We start from the raw sequence: 16719 nt of genomic DNA, 5'->3' as shown, positions 1-16719 counted from the left end.
GTCCATGGGGTTGTAAAGAGTCGCACACAGCTTGGTGGTTGAACACCAACAACTTATATAATATTGTACATCAACTGCACTTCAATTAAATAAAAAAGGCAAATGAATCTTGATTTAAGCCATCATCACACAACAGCTAGAAAATGTTGCATCTCTCTCTCAGAGCTTTTTCCTTTTGTGTTCCTTTGACTTTTGTGAAACTATCAACCAGTCATTCTTGGGCTGGTCAGTTGAGACAGGAAAAGCAGCCAGCTCTTACTGTTGCTATGGAAACAGTGGTTCTATGAGGCTTTTTCCTTAAAAAAACAAAAAACAAAAAACTTCCCACTCCATAATTTAATAAAAAATCATGAGCAAATACAGTCATCTACATTCCTGACATGACTGGCAAGACTTGGAATCATCTATAAAAATTCTACCTCACCAGAACATTTCAGAAAAAAAAGTCAGCTCTAAATTCTGATATTACATGTGAAATTGTGCACCAATTTCTGGGAGGCTTGGCTATTAAATCCACCAGTTCAGTCACCATTAACTTGTGTTGTTAAGAGCCTGGCATGTTATAGGCTTATTGAATATTTACTGAATTTACCCAGAACTATTAGAAAGGCTTCCCACTCTGTCACTCCCAGTTTTCTCCCTAACTGGAAGAAGAGAACATTGACTGTACCCCTAACTAGTGGGTTCCACCAGCCAGAGTACCCAGCCCCTCATGCTTCCACAATAGCAGAGAAAGCTCATCTAAAACAGGGATGGCTCAGAGAGTGTAACCATGCTTTTGTAATCAAGAATAAGACAAAACTGCTTTCTCTGATTATTATGCATGTAACAATGCAATTGTTCATTCTGAATATTCACTGGAATGACTGATGCTGAAGCTCCAATACTTTGTCCACCTGATGCAAAGAGCTAACTGATTGGAAAAAACCCTGATGCTGGGAAAGATAGAAGACGGGAGGAGAAGGGGGCGACAGAGAATGGGATGGCTGGATGGCATCATTGACTCAATGGATGAGTCTGAGCAAACTCTGGGAGATAGTGAAGGACAGGGAAGTCTGGTGTGCTGCAGTTCATGGAGTCGCAAAGAGTTGGACATGACTGAGTGACTGAACAACGTCAACTTTGCCATACAAGTTCCTGGTTGGTGCTTCTAGTGTAGTGAAGAAGTGATGCATTAAAGCTAAGAGGTTTTTAATGCTGCCTTCCACTAACTCTCTACACTTCTTTAATCCACCTCAAACACTGACAAGTACCTCCAATCTTGATCTATGCTAGGGAGTTTATTGCAATGGACTTTATGACAATTTCTATCTAAGGAAAATGCATCTAATTTTCAAATTTCTAGTCATCCAAGATACAGAAGTCCTAGGTATATGTGTCTTCCTACTTCCTAAGTATATGTGTCTTCCTACTTTTTTATTGAACTTATCAGAGTGCATTAAGAAGAAATTTTATATACAAAAAATATGGTATACAAATTTTAAATACCACAGATAAATTATTACACATGATAAGAATTTCTAATCCAGAGCTTTCCAAAGGAATTTCTAAAATACATTTCTAAAATAAATGCTCATGGAATCTGTCAGGTCCTGACATGGCAGCAGAATAGTGACTCCTCCACGAGACACCCACCCCAAGCCAGCAGGACCCGACAGAACATGGCTCCTGGCTCCTCAGCACTTGAATATGGCTCTTGGCAGGGCCAACGCTGACGGCAGAGTCACCAAACACGTTCTGTGGTTACTGGTCAACAGAAAAGCTTTGGCTCAAATCAAGAACACTGCTGCTCTTTTGTGTTTCTTACACATGTCACTCTGGCAGTCACACTGCTCAACAGATGCTGCTGGTGCTCCCATCTGTCACTGCAGCTTTGGGAAGATGACTGCAGACCCAAGACGACAACCAGGATACACAGACATGCACATACAAACACAGATACACACACCAAACTAAGGAAGTAACAACGAAACACTGAGCCTCACGCTGATCGTGCTGACTGAGCTCAAACAGTAAGGAGCTGACCACGCTGGGAATACAAGCCCAGGACAGCAATGATGTTTCATTGGTTCTTGTCTAGAGTTATTCAGCAGAGACTTCCTCTTCCCCCTTGAGTGCCCCAAACAAATATGAAGTCTGTGGAATCGTAGGTCTCTCTCATTCACGAAACAACTCCTGAGTGATTGCGTACTCTGTTCTACACTTAGAGGGACAAGAAGAAACACAACTGCTGTGGGCCCTGCCCGTCTGTGGCAGAGGGTCTAGTGGGGGACACATATAAGCAAAGAGGTAATTTCAACACAGCCAGGTAAGCATGTTGGTAGAAATGAGTTCAGAGTACTCTGAGAGCTCAAAAAAGGAAGGACACCTAACTTAGACTTAGGGTGTCAAAAGGGTGTGAAGTGAAGTCGCTCAGTCATGTCCAACTCTTTGCGACCCCATGGACTGTAGCCTACTAGGCTCCTCGGTCCATGGGATTTTCCAGGCAAGAGTACTCGAGTGGGTTGCCATTTCCTTCTCCATAGGAGACAAAAACGGCTAAGACTTGAATCTACCTCACCTCCTCATTCCATTAACATGGCACAGGCTTAGGACTCTGTTTCTTCTAAATGGTCTTTCTACCTCAAACCTCATGTTTGATGGGAGCACTTATACTTGAGATGAAAAGCAAACTTCACAGGCTCTGTGATCTGGACTCTTGTTTATTTCACTGGGCTGCTGCAAGCTCCCATATTTAATTAAGATAAGCAGAACAGTCCCCATTTCCTGAAATGTGCTGTGTTCACCTGTATCTGCCAAGAATACCTTTTCCCTTGTTTCCAGGCTGGATTAAACTCTACCTCCACTGGGAAGCCTTCCCTGGTCTCTTCTCTTAGTCTGGGAGAGGCACCTGTTATGATGTACATTTTAAAGTTTTTCTAAATACTGTAACCAGTGAGGTACTAAGCACATGCTGTTAAGTTAGGGCTTCAAGTCAGGGGTGGTCAGTGGCCCTAACCAAGAATCCACATTTCAGAGATGGCAGCTTATATGAATTTCCAAAGGAGGTTCCTAAGAGCCCTTTAGCAGTTCATATATGGACTAACACCTACAACTTGGCTCATTAGCTCAGAGATCAACAGAAAAATTTTCCGTTGGTAAAATTAATGGCTTGATAATCAGAATGTTAAACATTAGAAATGGTCTCTCATTGCTAAAAGGTATTCAAAATATGTATTAATTTTGAGATATTAATTTAATAAATGTCTTTAAGTATGGTTGGATTTGCTTTCATTATAATCTATAATTTCATTATAATTTCACTATAATTTCATTATAATCTAGTAGGGGAGCAGCTAACCATTTCTCAAATTTCTTAACTGGACTCTGTACCTAAAGAATATAAGAGTTGTACTAACTGAGGTTGGTAATTTTAAAACAGGGCTTCTCCCCCGCATTCTTGCAGCACCCCATCATCCTGCATGGCATGTGTCAAGTTGCAAGGTAACTGTCAGGGCACCTGTCTACCTTTTCCACTAAAGGCTGAGGTCCTTGAGAACATGGATGTTATTTCTCATCTCTATAATGAGCTTCTTAGCTCATTATCCAGTACAAAGAAATATTTGCTGAACGGACAATAATATCAGTAGCATAACAAAGTGAAAGGACATTAGTCTAGGAGTTGGGGAAGACTTGTGTTTTAATGCCAGTTATAATTTATGGAGCATTTAATATGTGTCAGGCACAGTGGTAGGCACTTAAATCGTTTCTCATTTAATCTTTAAGTTCTGAGAGGTAGTATTATCCTTTTACAGAGAAGGAAACAGGGAGGCTGACTTGAGGTTATTCAAATAAAGAAGTAGAAGAGTTGATCTTTGAATCCAAGTCTGGCTGAACCCAAAGTATGGGTTTTTAACCACTGTGCTAGAAGTGTGTTCCATGTAACAGCTGAGAGAGGCAAAAACATTTCCCTCTAGAGTCCAGTTTCCTCCTTTGTTTACTGGGTGGGACTAAGTGGCTGATGCCCTTTCCAGCTCCTCATGTTACGGTGTGATGGTTCTGGGCGGCAGCAATCAGCACCACTGTCTTGCCTGCCCTTGCTGCCTTGACAAGAGTGAAAGAGGTCTTCATGTGCAACATGTTCTAGGGCTTTTCAGACAACATATTTTGCTTCTATTTTTTTTTTTTTTCCTTTGAAGCAGTCTCAGAGGATTCTGAAGGCAGAGAAAAAGGACCCGTTTTTGGCACGATGCTTTGAAGCTAGAACCTGCTGTTAAGTCAACAGGGCCAGCAAGTTGTTATTTTTGTTCTATTATACAAGCCTTTGCCAACATGGATGCTGTGAAATTGTTTAAAAAAGGGGGGGGGGGCAAGGAAAGCAAACCTTCAACCAGGGACACGTCAACTATCAGAGAAATAAAAACAGAAAAAGAGAGCATAGCAAAAATGCCAATCTGTTGGCTATGTTTCCACTGTACTGCTGCAGCCGGATAAAGAAAAGGATTTTAGTGGTTCTCTTGGCATCATCTGAGAATTACTTGGTTGAAAGACACACTCTATCTGTGCCACAGAGTTTACAGTCAAGGGGTGAAATAGCACAGATAGAAGTTCTATCTCATGAGTATTTATGAGGACTTACTTAGCTGATACCTGCTGAAATGTTAACACCTCAGGCTAATTTGTTTCAGGAACAGCCACCTGGAGGGATGGTACATTGTTAAGAAAAACCTTTCATCCTTAGAATATCTTTCATCTGCTATCACTCACTGATACCAGGATGCCCATTTGGCGCTAGTAGTAAAGAACCTTCCTGCCAATGCATGAGACATGAGACGTGGGTTCGATCTTTAGGTCAGGAAGATCTCCTGGAGGAGGGCATGACAACCCGATCCTGGAGAATCCCAGACAGAGTTGCTTGGCAGGCTACAGTCCATAGGGTTGTGAAGGGTCGGACACAACTGAAGCAACTCAGCAAATAGTACACACACAGGAATTCTAGAACAATGAAAGTCCCTAGTTGCCAGGAGACTGATGCTAGACTCAAACCCCCAATTGGCTTCTTTGGAAAAGTCAAAGAGCTCCGGTGACACCCATTTAAGGCATCCAATCAGAAAGAACTTTTGACAGCATTTAGATGATTAAAAATCACTCATTTTGAGAACACTGTTCAACAGAGGAGAACACACACACACAGAAGGAGGAAGTTGGCTTTCTTCCATTAAAACTCACTCACCTTTTTAATAGCAGGATCCCCTTTGGATGGATGACAGGATGGGGACATTTTTACCTAGGGGAAAAAAAAAGGCAAACCTTTTGATATCTTCTTATTTACAGTTTAGTTTTGTTTGACCCACCCTCAAAGTAACTCAATTAGAAGTGGTATGGTAGTGTGTGCGTGCACGTGCTCAGTCCTGTCCAATTCTTTGAGGCCCCATGGACTGTAGCCTGCCAAGCTCCTCTGCCCATGGAATTTTCCAGGCAAGAATTCTGGACTGAAATATCATTTCCTTCTTCAGGGGATCTTCCTGACCCAGGGATCAAACCCGAGTCTCTTGCGTCCCTTGCACTGGCAGGTGGATTCTTTACCACTAGTGCCACCTGGGAAGCCCCAGAAGTGGTATAACTGAGATAAAACAGACATTTTAAGGGAACCAATTAATATATGTATATTTTTTAAAGTCCCTTTGAAGTTTCTCTGAGATGAAAAACTCAGTGGTTAGCCAAGATAAAAATGTGATTAAGCTATGAAAAGTATTACAGATGGTCCAAATTGGTTTTAGCCAAATGGTAAGGAACCTAATAGATCTTTGGGGACAATATTAATTTTAATTATCTTTGTGGACAACTGACATGATCCAAAGTAGTCAAGGATATATTATTTCATAATGATAAAGAAATCAATTCATCAGGAGGACATAACAATCCTAAACATCTATACATCTAACAGCTTAAAATACATAAGTTAAAAAGTGATAGAAATGCAAGGAGAAATAGATCTTACAGTCAGATTTCCATATTTCTCTCAAGAAATGAGAGAACAAATATGAAGATTACAGAAGATATACCCAATTTAAAAAATGGGCAAAGGATCTGAACATTTTTTCAAAGAAGACATACCAAAGAACAACAGATACATGAAAAAGTGTTCAACATCACTTATGAGGGAAATGCAAAGCAAAACTGCAGTGATGTATCACCTCACACCAGTTAGGATGGTTTTCATAAAAAAAAGGTAAGGGATAACCAATGTTGGAGAGGATGTGGAGAAAGGGACCCCTTACACACTGTTGGTAGGAATGTAGATTGGTACAGTTATTATGGAAAACAGTATGGCAGTTCCTCAAAACATTTTAAAAACTGAACTATCATATCATCCAGCAATCTCACTGCTGAGTATGTATCAGAAGGAATTGAAATCAACATCTTGACGAGATACATGCTCACCCATATATATATATATATATATATATCTCACATCCTCACACAAACGCAATGAAATATTATTCAGTCACAAAAGAAGGAAACCTTACAGGATGGACCTAGAGGGTATTACACAAAGAGAGAAGTCAGACAAAGAAGGACAAATGTTGTATGGTATCACTTACAAGTGGAATTTAGAAAAGCTGGACTTGTAAAAACAGAAAGTAGAATGGTGGTTACTAGGGGCTGGGAGGTTAGGGGTGATGGGGGGGATGTTGTTAAAGAGGATAACCTTGTAACTAGTAGAGAAATAAGTTCTGAAGATCTAAGACACAACACAGTGATCAGAGTCAACAATATTCTACTGTACTGTACATTGCTAAGAGACTAGATTGTTACCATTCTCAACACAAAAAAGAAATGGTAATTATTGACATGATAAAGGTGCGTGCTAAGGCTACTGGTATGAAAAGGCAAAAAGGTATGACACTGAAAGATGAACTCCCCAGGTCAAGAGGTGCCCAATATGCTACTGGAGAAGAGCAGAGAGCTACAAAAGGAATGAACAGGCTGAGCCAAAGTGGAAACAACACCCAGCTGTGAATATGGCTGGTGGTGAAAGTGAAGTCCAACGCTGCAAAGAACAATACTGCATAGGAACCTGGAATGTTAGGTCCATAAATCAAGGTAAATTGGAAGTGGTCAAATGGGAGATGGCAAGAGTGAACATCGATATTTTAGGAATCAGTGAACTAAAATGGATGGATGGGTGAATTTTATTCAGATGACTGTTATATCTACTACAGTGGGGAAGAATCCCTTAGAAGAAATGGAGTAGCCCTCACAGTCAACAAAAGAGTCTGAAATGCAGTTCTTGGATTCAGAATGATCTGTTTGTTTCCAAGGCAAACCATTCAATATCACAACAATCCAAATCTATATCCCAACTACTAATGGCAAAGAAGTTGAACACTTTTATGAAGACCTACAAGGCTTTCGAGAATGAACACCAAAAAAAAAAAAAAAAAGTGTCCTTCATTATAGGGGACTGGAATGCAAAAGTAGGAAGTCAAGAGATAGTTGGAGTAATAGGCAAGATTGGCCTTGAAGTACAAAATGAAGCAGGGCAAAGGCTAACTGAGTTCTGTCAAGAGAATGCAATGGTCATAACAAACACCCTCTTCCAACAACACAAGAGATGACTCTACACATGGACATCAATGGATGGTCAATACCGAAATCAGACTGATTACATTCTTTGCAGCCAAAGATGGAGCGGCGCTATACAGTCAGCAAAAACAAGACTGGGAGCTGACTGCAGCTCAGATCATGAACTCCTTGTTGCCAAATTCAGACTTGTATTGAAGAAAGTAGGGAAAACCATTAGGCCATTCAGGTATGACCTAAATCAAATCCCTTATGATTATACAGTGGAAGTGACAAATAGATTCAAGGGATTAGATCTGATAGACAGAGAGTCTGAAGGACTATGGACAGAGGTTCATAACATGTACAGGAGGTGGTGCTCAAAACCATCCCCAAGAAAAAGAAATGCGAAGAGGCAGAATGGTTGTCTGAGGAGGCCTTACAAACAGCTGAGAAAAGAAGAGAAGTGTGTAAAGTAATTAGCCTCCAACTAATAAAAAAAAAATGGAAAAAAAAAAAAGAAAAAGAAGATGGAAAATATATGATAAGAGAGTGGATGATCTTGTTTCAGAAGTTGTTTTTTTTTATCCTTATAGGCTCTTTATATATAGAAAAATAAAAGGAATGTGCCAGAAGCAAAAAAAAAAAAAAAAAAAAAGAAGAAGAAGTGAAAGGCAAAGGAGAAAAGGAAATATATACCCATCTGAATGCAGTGTTCCAAAGAATAGCAAAGAGAGATAAGAAAGCCTTCCTAAATGAACAATGCAAAGAAATAGAGGAAACCAACAGAATGGGAAAGACTAGAGATCTCTTCAAGAAAATCAGATACCAAGGGGAAACTTCATGCAAAGATGGGCACAATAAAGGACAGAAATAGTAAGGATATAACAAGTAGAAGATATTAAGAGGAGGTGGCAAGAATACACAGAAGAATTACACAAAAAACGTCTTAATGACCCAGATAACCACAATGGTGTGATCACTCAGGTGAGAGCCAGACATCCTGGAATGTGAAGTCAAGTGGGCCTTAGGAAGCATCACTATGAACAAAGCTAGTGGAGGTGATGGAATTTCAGCTGAGCTGTTTCAAATCCTCCAAGATGATGCTGTGAAAGTGCTGCACTCAATATGCCAGCAAATTTGGAAAACTCAGCAGTGGCCACAGGACTGGAAAAGGTCACAGTTTTCATTCCAATCCCTAAGACAGGCAATGCCAAAGAATATTCAAACTACTGCACAACTGCACTCATCTCACATGCTAGCAAAGTAATGCTCAAAATTCTCCAAGCCACACTTCAACAGTATGTGAACCGAGAACTTCCAGATGTTCAAGCTGGATTTAGAAAAGGCAGAGGAACCAGAGATCAAATTGCAAACATCCGCTGGATCATAGAAAAAGCAAGAGAATTTCAGAAGAATACCTACTTCTGCTTCATTGACTACACCAAAGCCTTTGACTGTGTGGATCACAACAAACTGTGGAAAATTCTTCAAGAGATGTGAATAGCAGACCACCTTACATGCCTCCTGAAAAACCTGTATATGCAGGTCAAGACACAACAGTTAGAACCAGACATGGAACAACAGACTGGTTCAAAACTGAGAAAGCAGTAAGTCAAGGCTGTATGTTGTCACCTTGAATATTTAACTTACATGCAGAGTACATCATGTGAAATGCTGAGCTGGATGGAGCACAAGCTGGAATCAAGACTGCCATGAGAAATATCAGTAACCTCAGATATGTGGATGACACCACCTCTATGGCAGAAAATGAAGAGGAACTAAAGAGCCTCTTGATGAAGGTGAAAGAGGAGAGTGAACAAGCTGGTTTAAAACTCAACATTTAAAATACTAAGGTCATGGCCTCTGGCCCCATCACTTCATGGCAAATAGATGGGGAAACAATGGAAACAGTGACAGATTTTACTTTCTTGGGCTCCAAAATCACTGCAGATGGTGACTGCAGCCATGAAATTAAAAGACACTTGCTCCTTGGAAAAAAAGCTATGACCAACCTAGACAGCATATTAAAAAGCAAAGACATTACTTTGCCAACAAAGGTCCATCAAGTCAAAGCTATAGTTTTTCCAGTAGTTATTTAGTGAGGCGAGAGTTGGACCATAAAGAAGGCTGAATGCCAAAGAATTGATGCTTTTGAATTGTGGTGTTGGAGAAGACAATCTTGAGAGTGTCTTGGACTGCAAGGAGATCCAACCAGTCAATCCTAAAAGAAATCAATCCTGAATATTCATTGGAAGGACTGATGCTGAAGTTGAAGCTCCAATACTTTGGCCACCTGATGTGAAGATCTGACTCATTAGAAAAGACCCTGATGCCAGGAAAGATTGAAAGGAGGACAATCGGATGACAGAGGATGAGATGTTTGGATGGCATCACCATCTCAATGGACATGAGTCTGAGTTAGCTCTCGGACATGATGAAGGACAGGGAAGCCTGGCATGCTGCAGTCCATGGGGTTGCAAAGAGTCAGACATGACTGAGCGACTGAACAACAAAGGTTAGTGGGGTAATCATATTGTAATATACAAATGCATCAAACCAACACATGGTGCACTCAAACCACGCAATATTAAATGTCGATTATAAAAAATAAAAAGGAAGGATATAGAAGATATACATTGACAGAACCCTCTACCCAACAAAGGCAGAATACATACATAATCTTTTTCAGGTACAGTAGAGATATATCTCAGAGATATTACGAATTCAGTTTCAGGCCATTGCATTACAGCAAAAGTTGCAATAAAGCAAGTCACACAATTCTCTGGTTTCCTGTTGCATATAAAAGTTGTTTACACTATACTATTCTATGAAGGAGCATTATATCTAAAGAAACAATGTACATATTTTAATTGAAAAATATATTCTTGCTTAAAAAATGCTAACTATAATCTGAGCCTTCAGTGAGTAATAATTTCTTTGTTGATGGAGGGTCTTGCCTGTATGTTGATGGCTGCTGATTGATCATGGTGGTGGTTCCTGGAGGCTGGGGTGGCTGTGGCAATTACTTACAATAAGTGTGCCACATCTACTGACTCTTCCTTTCACGAATGATTTTTCTGTAGCATGCAAAGCAGTCTGACAATATTCTACCCACAACAGAACTTCTTTAAAAATTGGAGTCAATCTTTTTAAACCTTGTTACTGCTTTATCAACTAAGTTTATGTAACATAAATCCTTCGTTATCATATCAACAATCTTTACAGCATTCTACCAGGAGTGGATCCCATCTCAAGAAAACACTTTCTTTGTTCATTCATAAGAAGCAACACCTCATGTGTTCAAGTTTTATCATGATATTGCAGCAATCCAGTCACATCCTCAGGTTTTACTTCTAATTCACTTGCCACTTCCACCACATCTGCAGTGACTTCCTCCATGAAGTCTTGAATCCCTCTAAGTAATCTGTGAGGGTTGGAATAAACTTCTTCCAAACTCCTGTTAATGTTGATATTCTGTCCTTTCCCATGAATCACCAATGATCTTAATGGCATTTAGAATGGTGCATCCTTTCCAGAAGGTTTTCAGTTGACCTTGCTCAGATCCATCAGTGAACTATCTATGTCAGCTATAGCCTTATAAAATATATTTCTCACATAATAAACTTAAAAGTCAAAATTCCTCTTTGATCCATGGGCTACAGAATGGAAACTGTATTAGCAAGCATGAAAACAATATTAATTTTGTTATATATCTCCATCAGAGTCCTTACATGACCAGATGCATTGTCAGTGAGCCATAATATTTTTTCAAAGGAAACTTTTTTCTGAGCAGTATGTTTCAACAACAAGCTTAAAATATTTAGTAAACCATGTTGTAAGCAGATGTGCTGTCATCCAGACTTTGTTGTTCCATTTATAGAGCACAGGCAAAGCAAAGTTAGCGTAATTCTTAAGGGCCCCAGAATTTTGGGAATGGTAAATTAGCACTGGCTTCATCATCAAGTCATGAGCTGCATTAGCCACTAACAAGAGAGTCAATCTGTCCTTTGAAGTTTTGAAGCCAAGCACTAACTTCTCCTCTCTAGCTATAAAAGTCCTAGAGGGCAAGGCATCTTCTTTTAACATAAGGCTATTTCGTCTATGATGAAAATCTGTCATTTAGTGTCCCTACCTTCATTAATTATCTTAGCTAGATCTTCTGAATAACTTGCTGTTGCTTCTACATCAGTACTTTCTGCTTCACCTTGCACTCATGTTACAAAGATGGCTTCTTTTCTTATACTTAATGAACCAACCTTTGCTAGCTTTAGACTTTTCTTCAGCAGCCTCCTCAGTTTTTTCAGCCTTCACAGAATTGAAGACAATTAGGGCCTTGCTTTGAATTAAGTGTATTTTATGGCTGATTTGATCTTCTATCCAGACCACTAAAACTTTTTCCACATGAGCAATAAGACTGTTTTGCTTTATCATTTGTGTGTTCACTGAAGTAGCACTGTTAATTTCCTTTAAGAACTTTTACTTTTCATTCACAACTTGGATTAACTGTTTGGCACAAGAGGCCTAGCTTCTGATCCATTTTGGCTTTTGGTAAGGCTTTCTCAGTAAGCTTAATCATTTCTAGCTTTTGATTTAAAGTGAGAGAAATGTGACTCTTCCTTTCACCTGAACACTTAGAGGCCACTGCAGGGTATTCAATGGGCCTAACTTCAAAATTAATGGGTCTCAGGGAATAGGGAGGCTTGGATAAGGGAAAGGCTACCTACTCTGGTATTCTGGCCTGGAGAATTCCATGGACTGTATAGTCCATGGGGTTGGACACAACTTAGCACTTTCTTTCTTTCTTAAGGAAAGGGAAAGAAACAGGGGATCGGCTAGTAGGCAGAGCAATCAGAAGACATACATTTATTGATTAAGTTTGCCATCTTAAGTAAGTGCAGTTTGTGGTCCCCAAACAATTACAATAGTAACATCTAAGATCACTGATCACAGATCACCATGCAATAATAATGAAAAATACTGTGAGAATTACCAAAATGTGACACAGAGACACAAAGTGAGTAAACGCTTTTGGAAAAGTGGTGCCAATAAACTTGCTTGAGGCAAAACTGCCATAAATCTTCAACCTGTAAAAAAGAAATGCAGTTTCTGCAAAGTGCAATAAAGGAAAGCAGGATAAAAAGAAAAAAAAAAAAAAAAAAGGAAAGCAGGATAAAATGAGGTAAGCCTGTATACACGGACCATTTACCAATACAGATTACTTTCTGACAATAGCAATTTTCAATTAATTTCAAACAATTCAAGTCATACAAAGAATGTTCTCTGACTGTAATAGAAATAAATTAGACATAAGTAACACAAAGATTTCTGGAAAATTCTCAAATATTTAGGAACTGACACATTTCCAAATAATGCTTGATCAAAGAAGAAATCAAAAGGAAATTAGATCCTAAAAATACCCATAATCATGAAGAAACAAGATCTGAATAGGCCAAACATTAGTAAGAAAACTGAATCAGTAATAAAAAAAACTTCCTCAGAGAAGTCCAGAACAAGATAGTTTCATTGGTGAATTCCACCAAATATTTGAAGGAGAATTAATTCCATTCTTTCTCCAACTCTCCCAAAAAACTGAAGAGGAGGGAACTCATTTTGGGAGATCAGCATTAACCTTGAAGGAAAGAAGATTACAGGTCAATATCCCTGATGAATATAGTTGAAAGAATCATCAACAAAATACTCACAAACTGAATTCAACAGCACCTTATAAAGTTCATATATCAAGTTTAAGTGGAATTCATGGGATGCAAGGAGGGTTTAACATACACAAATCAATAAATGTCCTAGCCAGAGAAATTAGGCAAGAATAAAAGGCATTCAAATTGGAAAGAAACAAGGAAAACTACCTCTGTTGGCAGATAATATGCTCTTATTTGTAGAAAATTATAAATTCAGATTCCACAAAAAAGCTATTAGAATAAACAAATTAAGTAAAGTAGTAGGATATAAAATACAGAAAATCAGTTGTATTCCTATACGCTAACAATTAACAGTTCAAAAAGGCAATTAAGAAACAATTCTATTTACTATAGCATCAAAAATAATAAAATACCTAGGAATAAATGTAAGGAGGAAAAGACTTATATACTGAAAACTACAAAATGTTGCTGAAAGAAATTAATGACAAAGACAAATAGAAAGAAGTTCAGAAGACTAAATATTGTTAAGATGTCCATACTATCTAAAGTAACCTATAGATTCAATAGGGTCACTTTCAAATGTAATGGCAATTTGAGAAATAGAAAAATCCATCCTAAAATTTATATGCAATCTCAAGGGACCCTGAGTAGCAAAAAATAATCAATTAAAAAAGAACAAAGCTAAAGGTCTTACACTTCTTGATTTCCAAACTTACTGCAAAGCTACAGTGATCAAAACTGTGCCAGTCAAAAACAGATGTACAGATCAATGGAACAGAAATAAACCCACATATTTACAATCAATTAATCTTTGACAAAGGAGGCAAGAATACATAATGGAGAAAACAGTCTCTAGCAAGTGGTGTTTGGAAAGCTGGAAAGACTCATGTCAATCAATGAAATTAGAACACTCACTCATATCACATACAAAAATAAACTCGAAGTGGTTTAAAAACCTAAATATTGATATAAGACACAACACCATAAACTCCTAGAACAGAACATAGGCAAAACATTCTCTGACATAAATCGCACCAATATGTTCTTAGATTACTTACTCTCCCAGTACAAAAGAAATAAAAGCAAAAGTAAACAAATGGAACCTAATCAAACTTAAAAAGCTTTTGCACAACAAAGGACATCATAAACAAAACAAAAAGACAACTTATAGACTGCAAATATTTGCAAATGATGCAACTGACAAGGGCTTAACTTCTAAATTATAAAAACAGCTCATACAACTCAGTATCAAAAAAAACAAACAATTCAATCAAAAAATGGGCAGAAGATCTTAATAGACATTTCTCCAAGACATTCAGATGGCCAACAGGCACTTAAAAAGATCAACATCAACTAATTATTAGAGGAATGCAAGTCAAAACCACAATGAGATATTACCTCACAACAATCAGAATGGTCATAATTAAAAAGTCTACAAATAATAAATGCTGGATAGAGTATGGGAAAAAAGGAACTCTCCTACACTACTGGCATGAATAAAAATTGGTGCCACTCTGGAAAACAATAAGGAGGTCCCTTAAAAAACTAAAACAAGAACTACCATATGATCCAGCAATCCTACTCCTGGGTATATACCTGGAAAAAACTTTAATTCATTGAAAACAAGTATACTATCAAGGATGAAACAGATCAACAGCCCAGGTTGGATGCATGAGACAAGTGCTCAGGGCTGGTGCACTGGGAAGACCCAGAGGGATCGGATGGGGAGGGAGGCGGGAGGGGGGATCAGGATGGGGAACACATGTAAATCCATGGCTGATTCCTGTCAATGTATGACAAAAACCACTACAATATTGTAAAGTAATTAGCCTCCAACTAATAAAAATAAATGAAAAAAATAAATAAAAAACACAAAAAGGTTTGTGCACCCCAACATTAATAGCAGCACTATTTACAGTAGCCAAGACATGGAAGCAACTTAAATATCTATCAACAGATGAACAGATAAAGAAGATGTGGGGGGGAGGGTGTGTGTGTGTGTGTATAAAACTCAGCCATAAAAAAAAATGAAATATTGCCATCTGAAGCAACATGGAAGGACCTAGAAATAGTAACTGAGTGAAGTCAGAGAAAGGCAAAGACAGACAAATATTATATAGTATCACTTATATGTGGAACCTAAAAATAACACAAATGAATTTATTTACAAAGCAGAAATAGTCTCACAGACATAGAAAGACAAACTTACAGTTACCAAAGGAGAAATGGGGAGTAGGGATAAATTAGGAGTACAGGATGAACAGGTGCACGCCACTATGTATAAAACAGATCAACAGCAATGATTTAATGTCTAACACAGAGAACTATATTCAACATCTTCTTAACCTAAGAATAACTATAGGTTATTTCTTGCAATAACCTATATGGAAAAATATGTGTGTGTACATACAACTCCCCCCCGCCAAAGAAACAGTTAGAATTATAGAATAGAATAGAATTATAGAAGAGAATAAAATAGACTGGAAATAAATCCTGTAAATGGTGTATATGGTCAAATGATTTTCAACAAGGGTGCTAAGTAAGACCATTTAATGTGGAAAAGACCGTCATTTCGACAAAACGGTGGTAGGAGGACTGGAGAGCCACAAGCAAAAGAATGAAGCTAGACTTACAGTCTATCATATATATCAAAAATTACCTCAAAATGGATCAAAGACCTAAATGCCAGAGCTAACACTATGAAACTCTTAGGAAAAAAATACAGGGGGAAAAGTTCCATGACTTAAGATTTAGATTTCTTGGATGTGACAGCAAAGGCACAAGCAGCAACAACAACAAAGAGACAAACTGGACTTCATCAAAATTAAACTTTCACGGACAAATGGACACTATAAATAGCATAAAAAGGCAGCTCAGAGACTGGAAGAAAGTATTTGCAAATGACACCCGTGGTAAGGGTTAATACCCAGACTATATACAGAACTCCTAAACTCAACAACAATAGGACAAGCCACTCAATTAAAAAATGGGCAAAGGGCTTGAACAGACATTTCTCCAAAGACGATAAACACATGAAAAGATGCTCTATTTCATTAGTCATTCACAGAATGCAAATTAAAAATATAATGAGATACCACTGCACACCTATTAGAACAGCCAAAATTAGAAAGGCTGACTATATCAAGATGCGGAGGAACTGGAACCCTCATAACTTCTGGCAGGAAAGTAAAATGCTACAACCACTTTGGAGAACAGTTAGGCAGTTTCTTAAAATGATAAACATACATTTTTCATATGAGTCAGCCACTCCGTTCTGAGGTATCACTCAAGAGAAATAAAAATATATGTTGAAACAAAAAATTTTACACAAATTTTCATAAAAGCTTTATCTATGACAGCCATAAACTAAAACTGTCCAAATGTCTATCAACTGGTGCAATAAACAAATTATGGTATATCCATAAAATATAATATTACTCACCAGTAAGAAGGAATGAACTCTCGATACAACAATGTGGATGCATCTCAAATAACTTCACTGAGTGAAGAACCC

General features: G+C 38.2%; 1 protein-coding gene across 4 annotated transcripts in view; it reads right to left on the bottom strand.

Annotated features, from left to right (window-relative positions):
- VPS8 (VPS8 subunit of CORVET complex) overlaps nt 1-16719 on the bottom strand; it is a 288453-nt gene that overhangs the window by 29629 nt on the left and 242105 nt on the right. For 3 of the 4 annotated variants that reach the window (XM_061166734.1, XM_061166735.1, XM_061166736.1), the window contains one exon: nt 5213-5266. The exons of the other annotated variant lie outside the window; for it this stretch is intronic. In XM_061166734.1, the coding sequence (XP_061022717.1) occupies nt 5213-5266 (54 nt within the window). The remainder of the gene's footprint in view (nt 1-5212; nt 5267-16719) is intronic. 4 annotated transcript variants of the gene reach the window in all.

Source organism: Dama dama, chromosome 19 (assembly GCF_033118175.1).
Source record: "Dama dama isolate Ldn47 chromosome 19, ASM3311817v1, whole genome shotgun sequence".
NCBI lineage: Eukaryota > Metazoa > Chordata > Mammalia > Artiodactyla > Cervidae > Dama > Dama dama.
The sequence above is the reverse complement of the archived record's forward strand: the minus strand, read 5'-3'. Positions and strand labels throughout refer to the sequence as shown.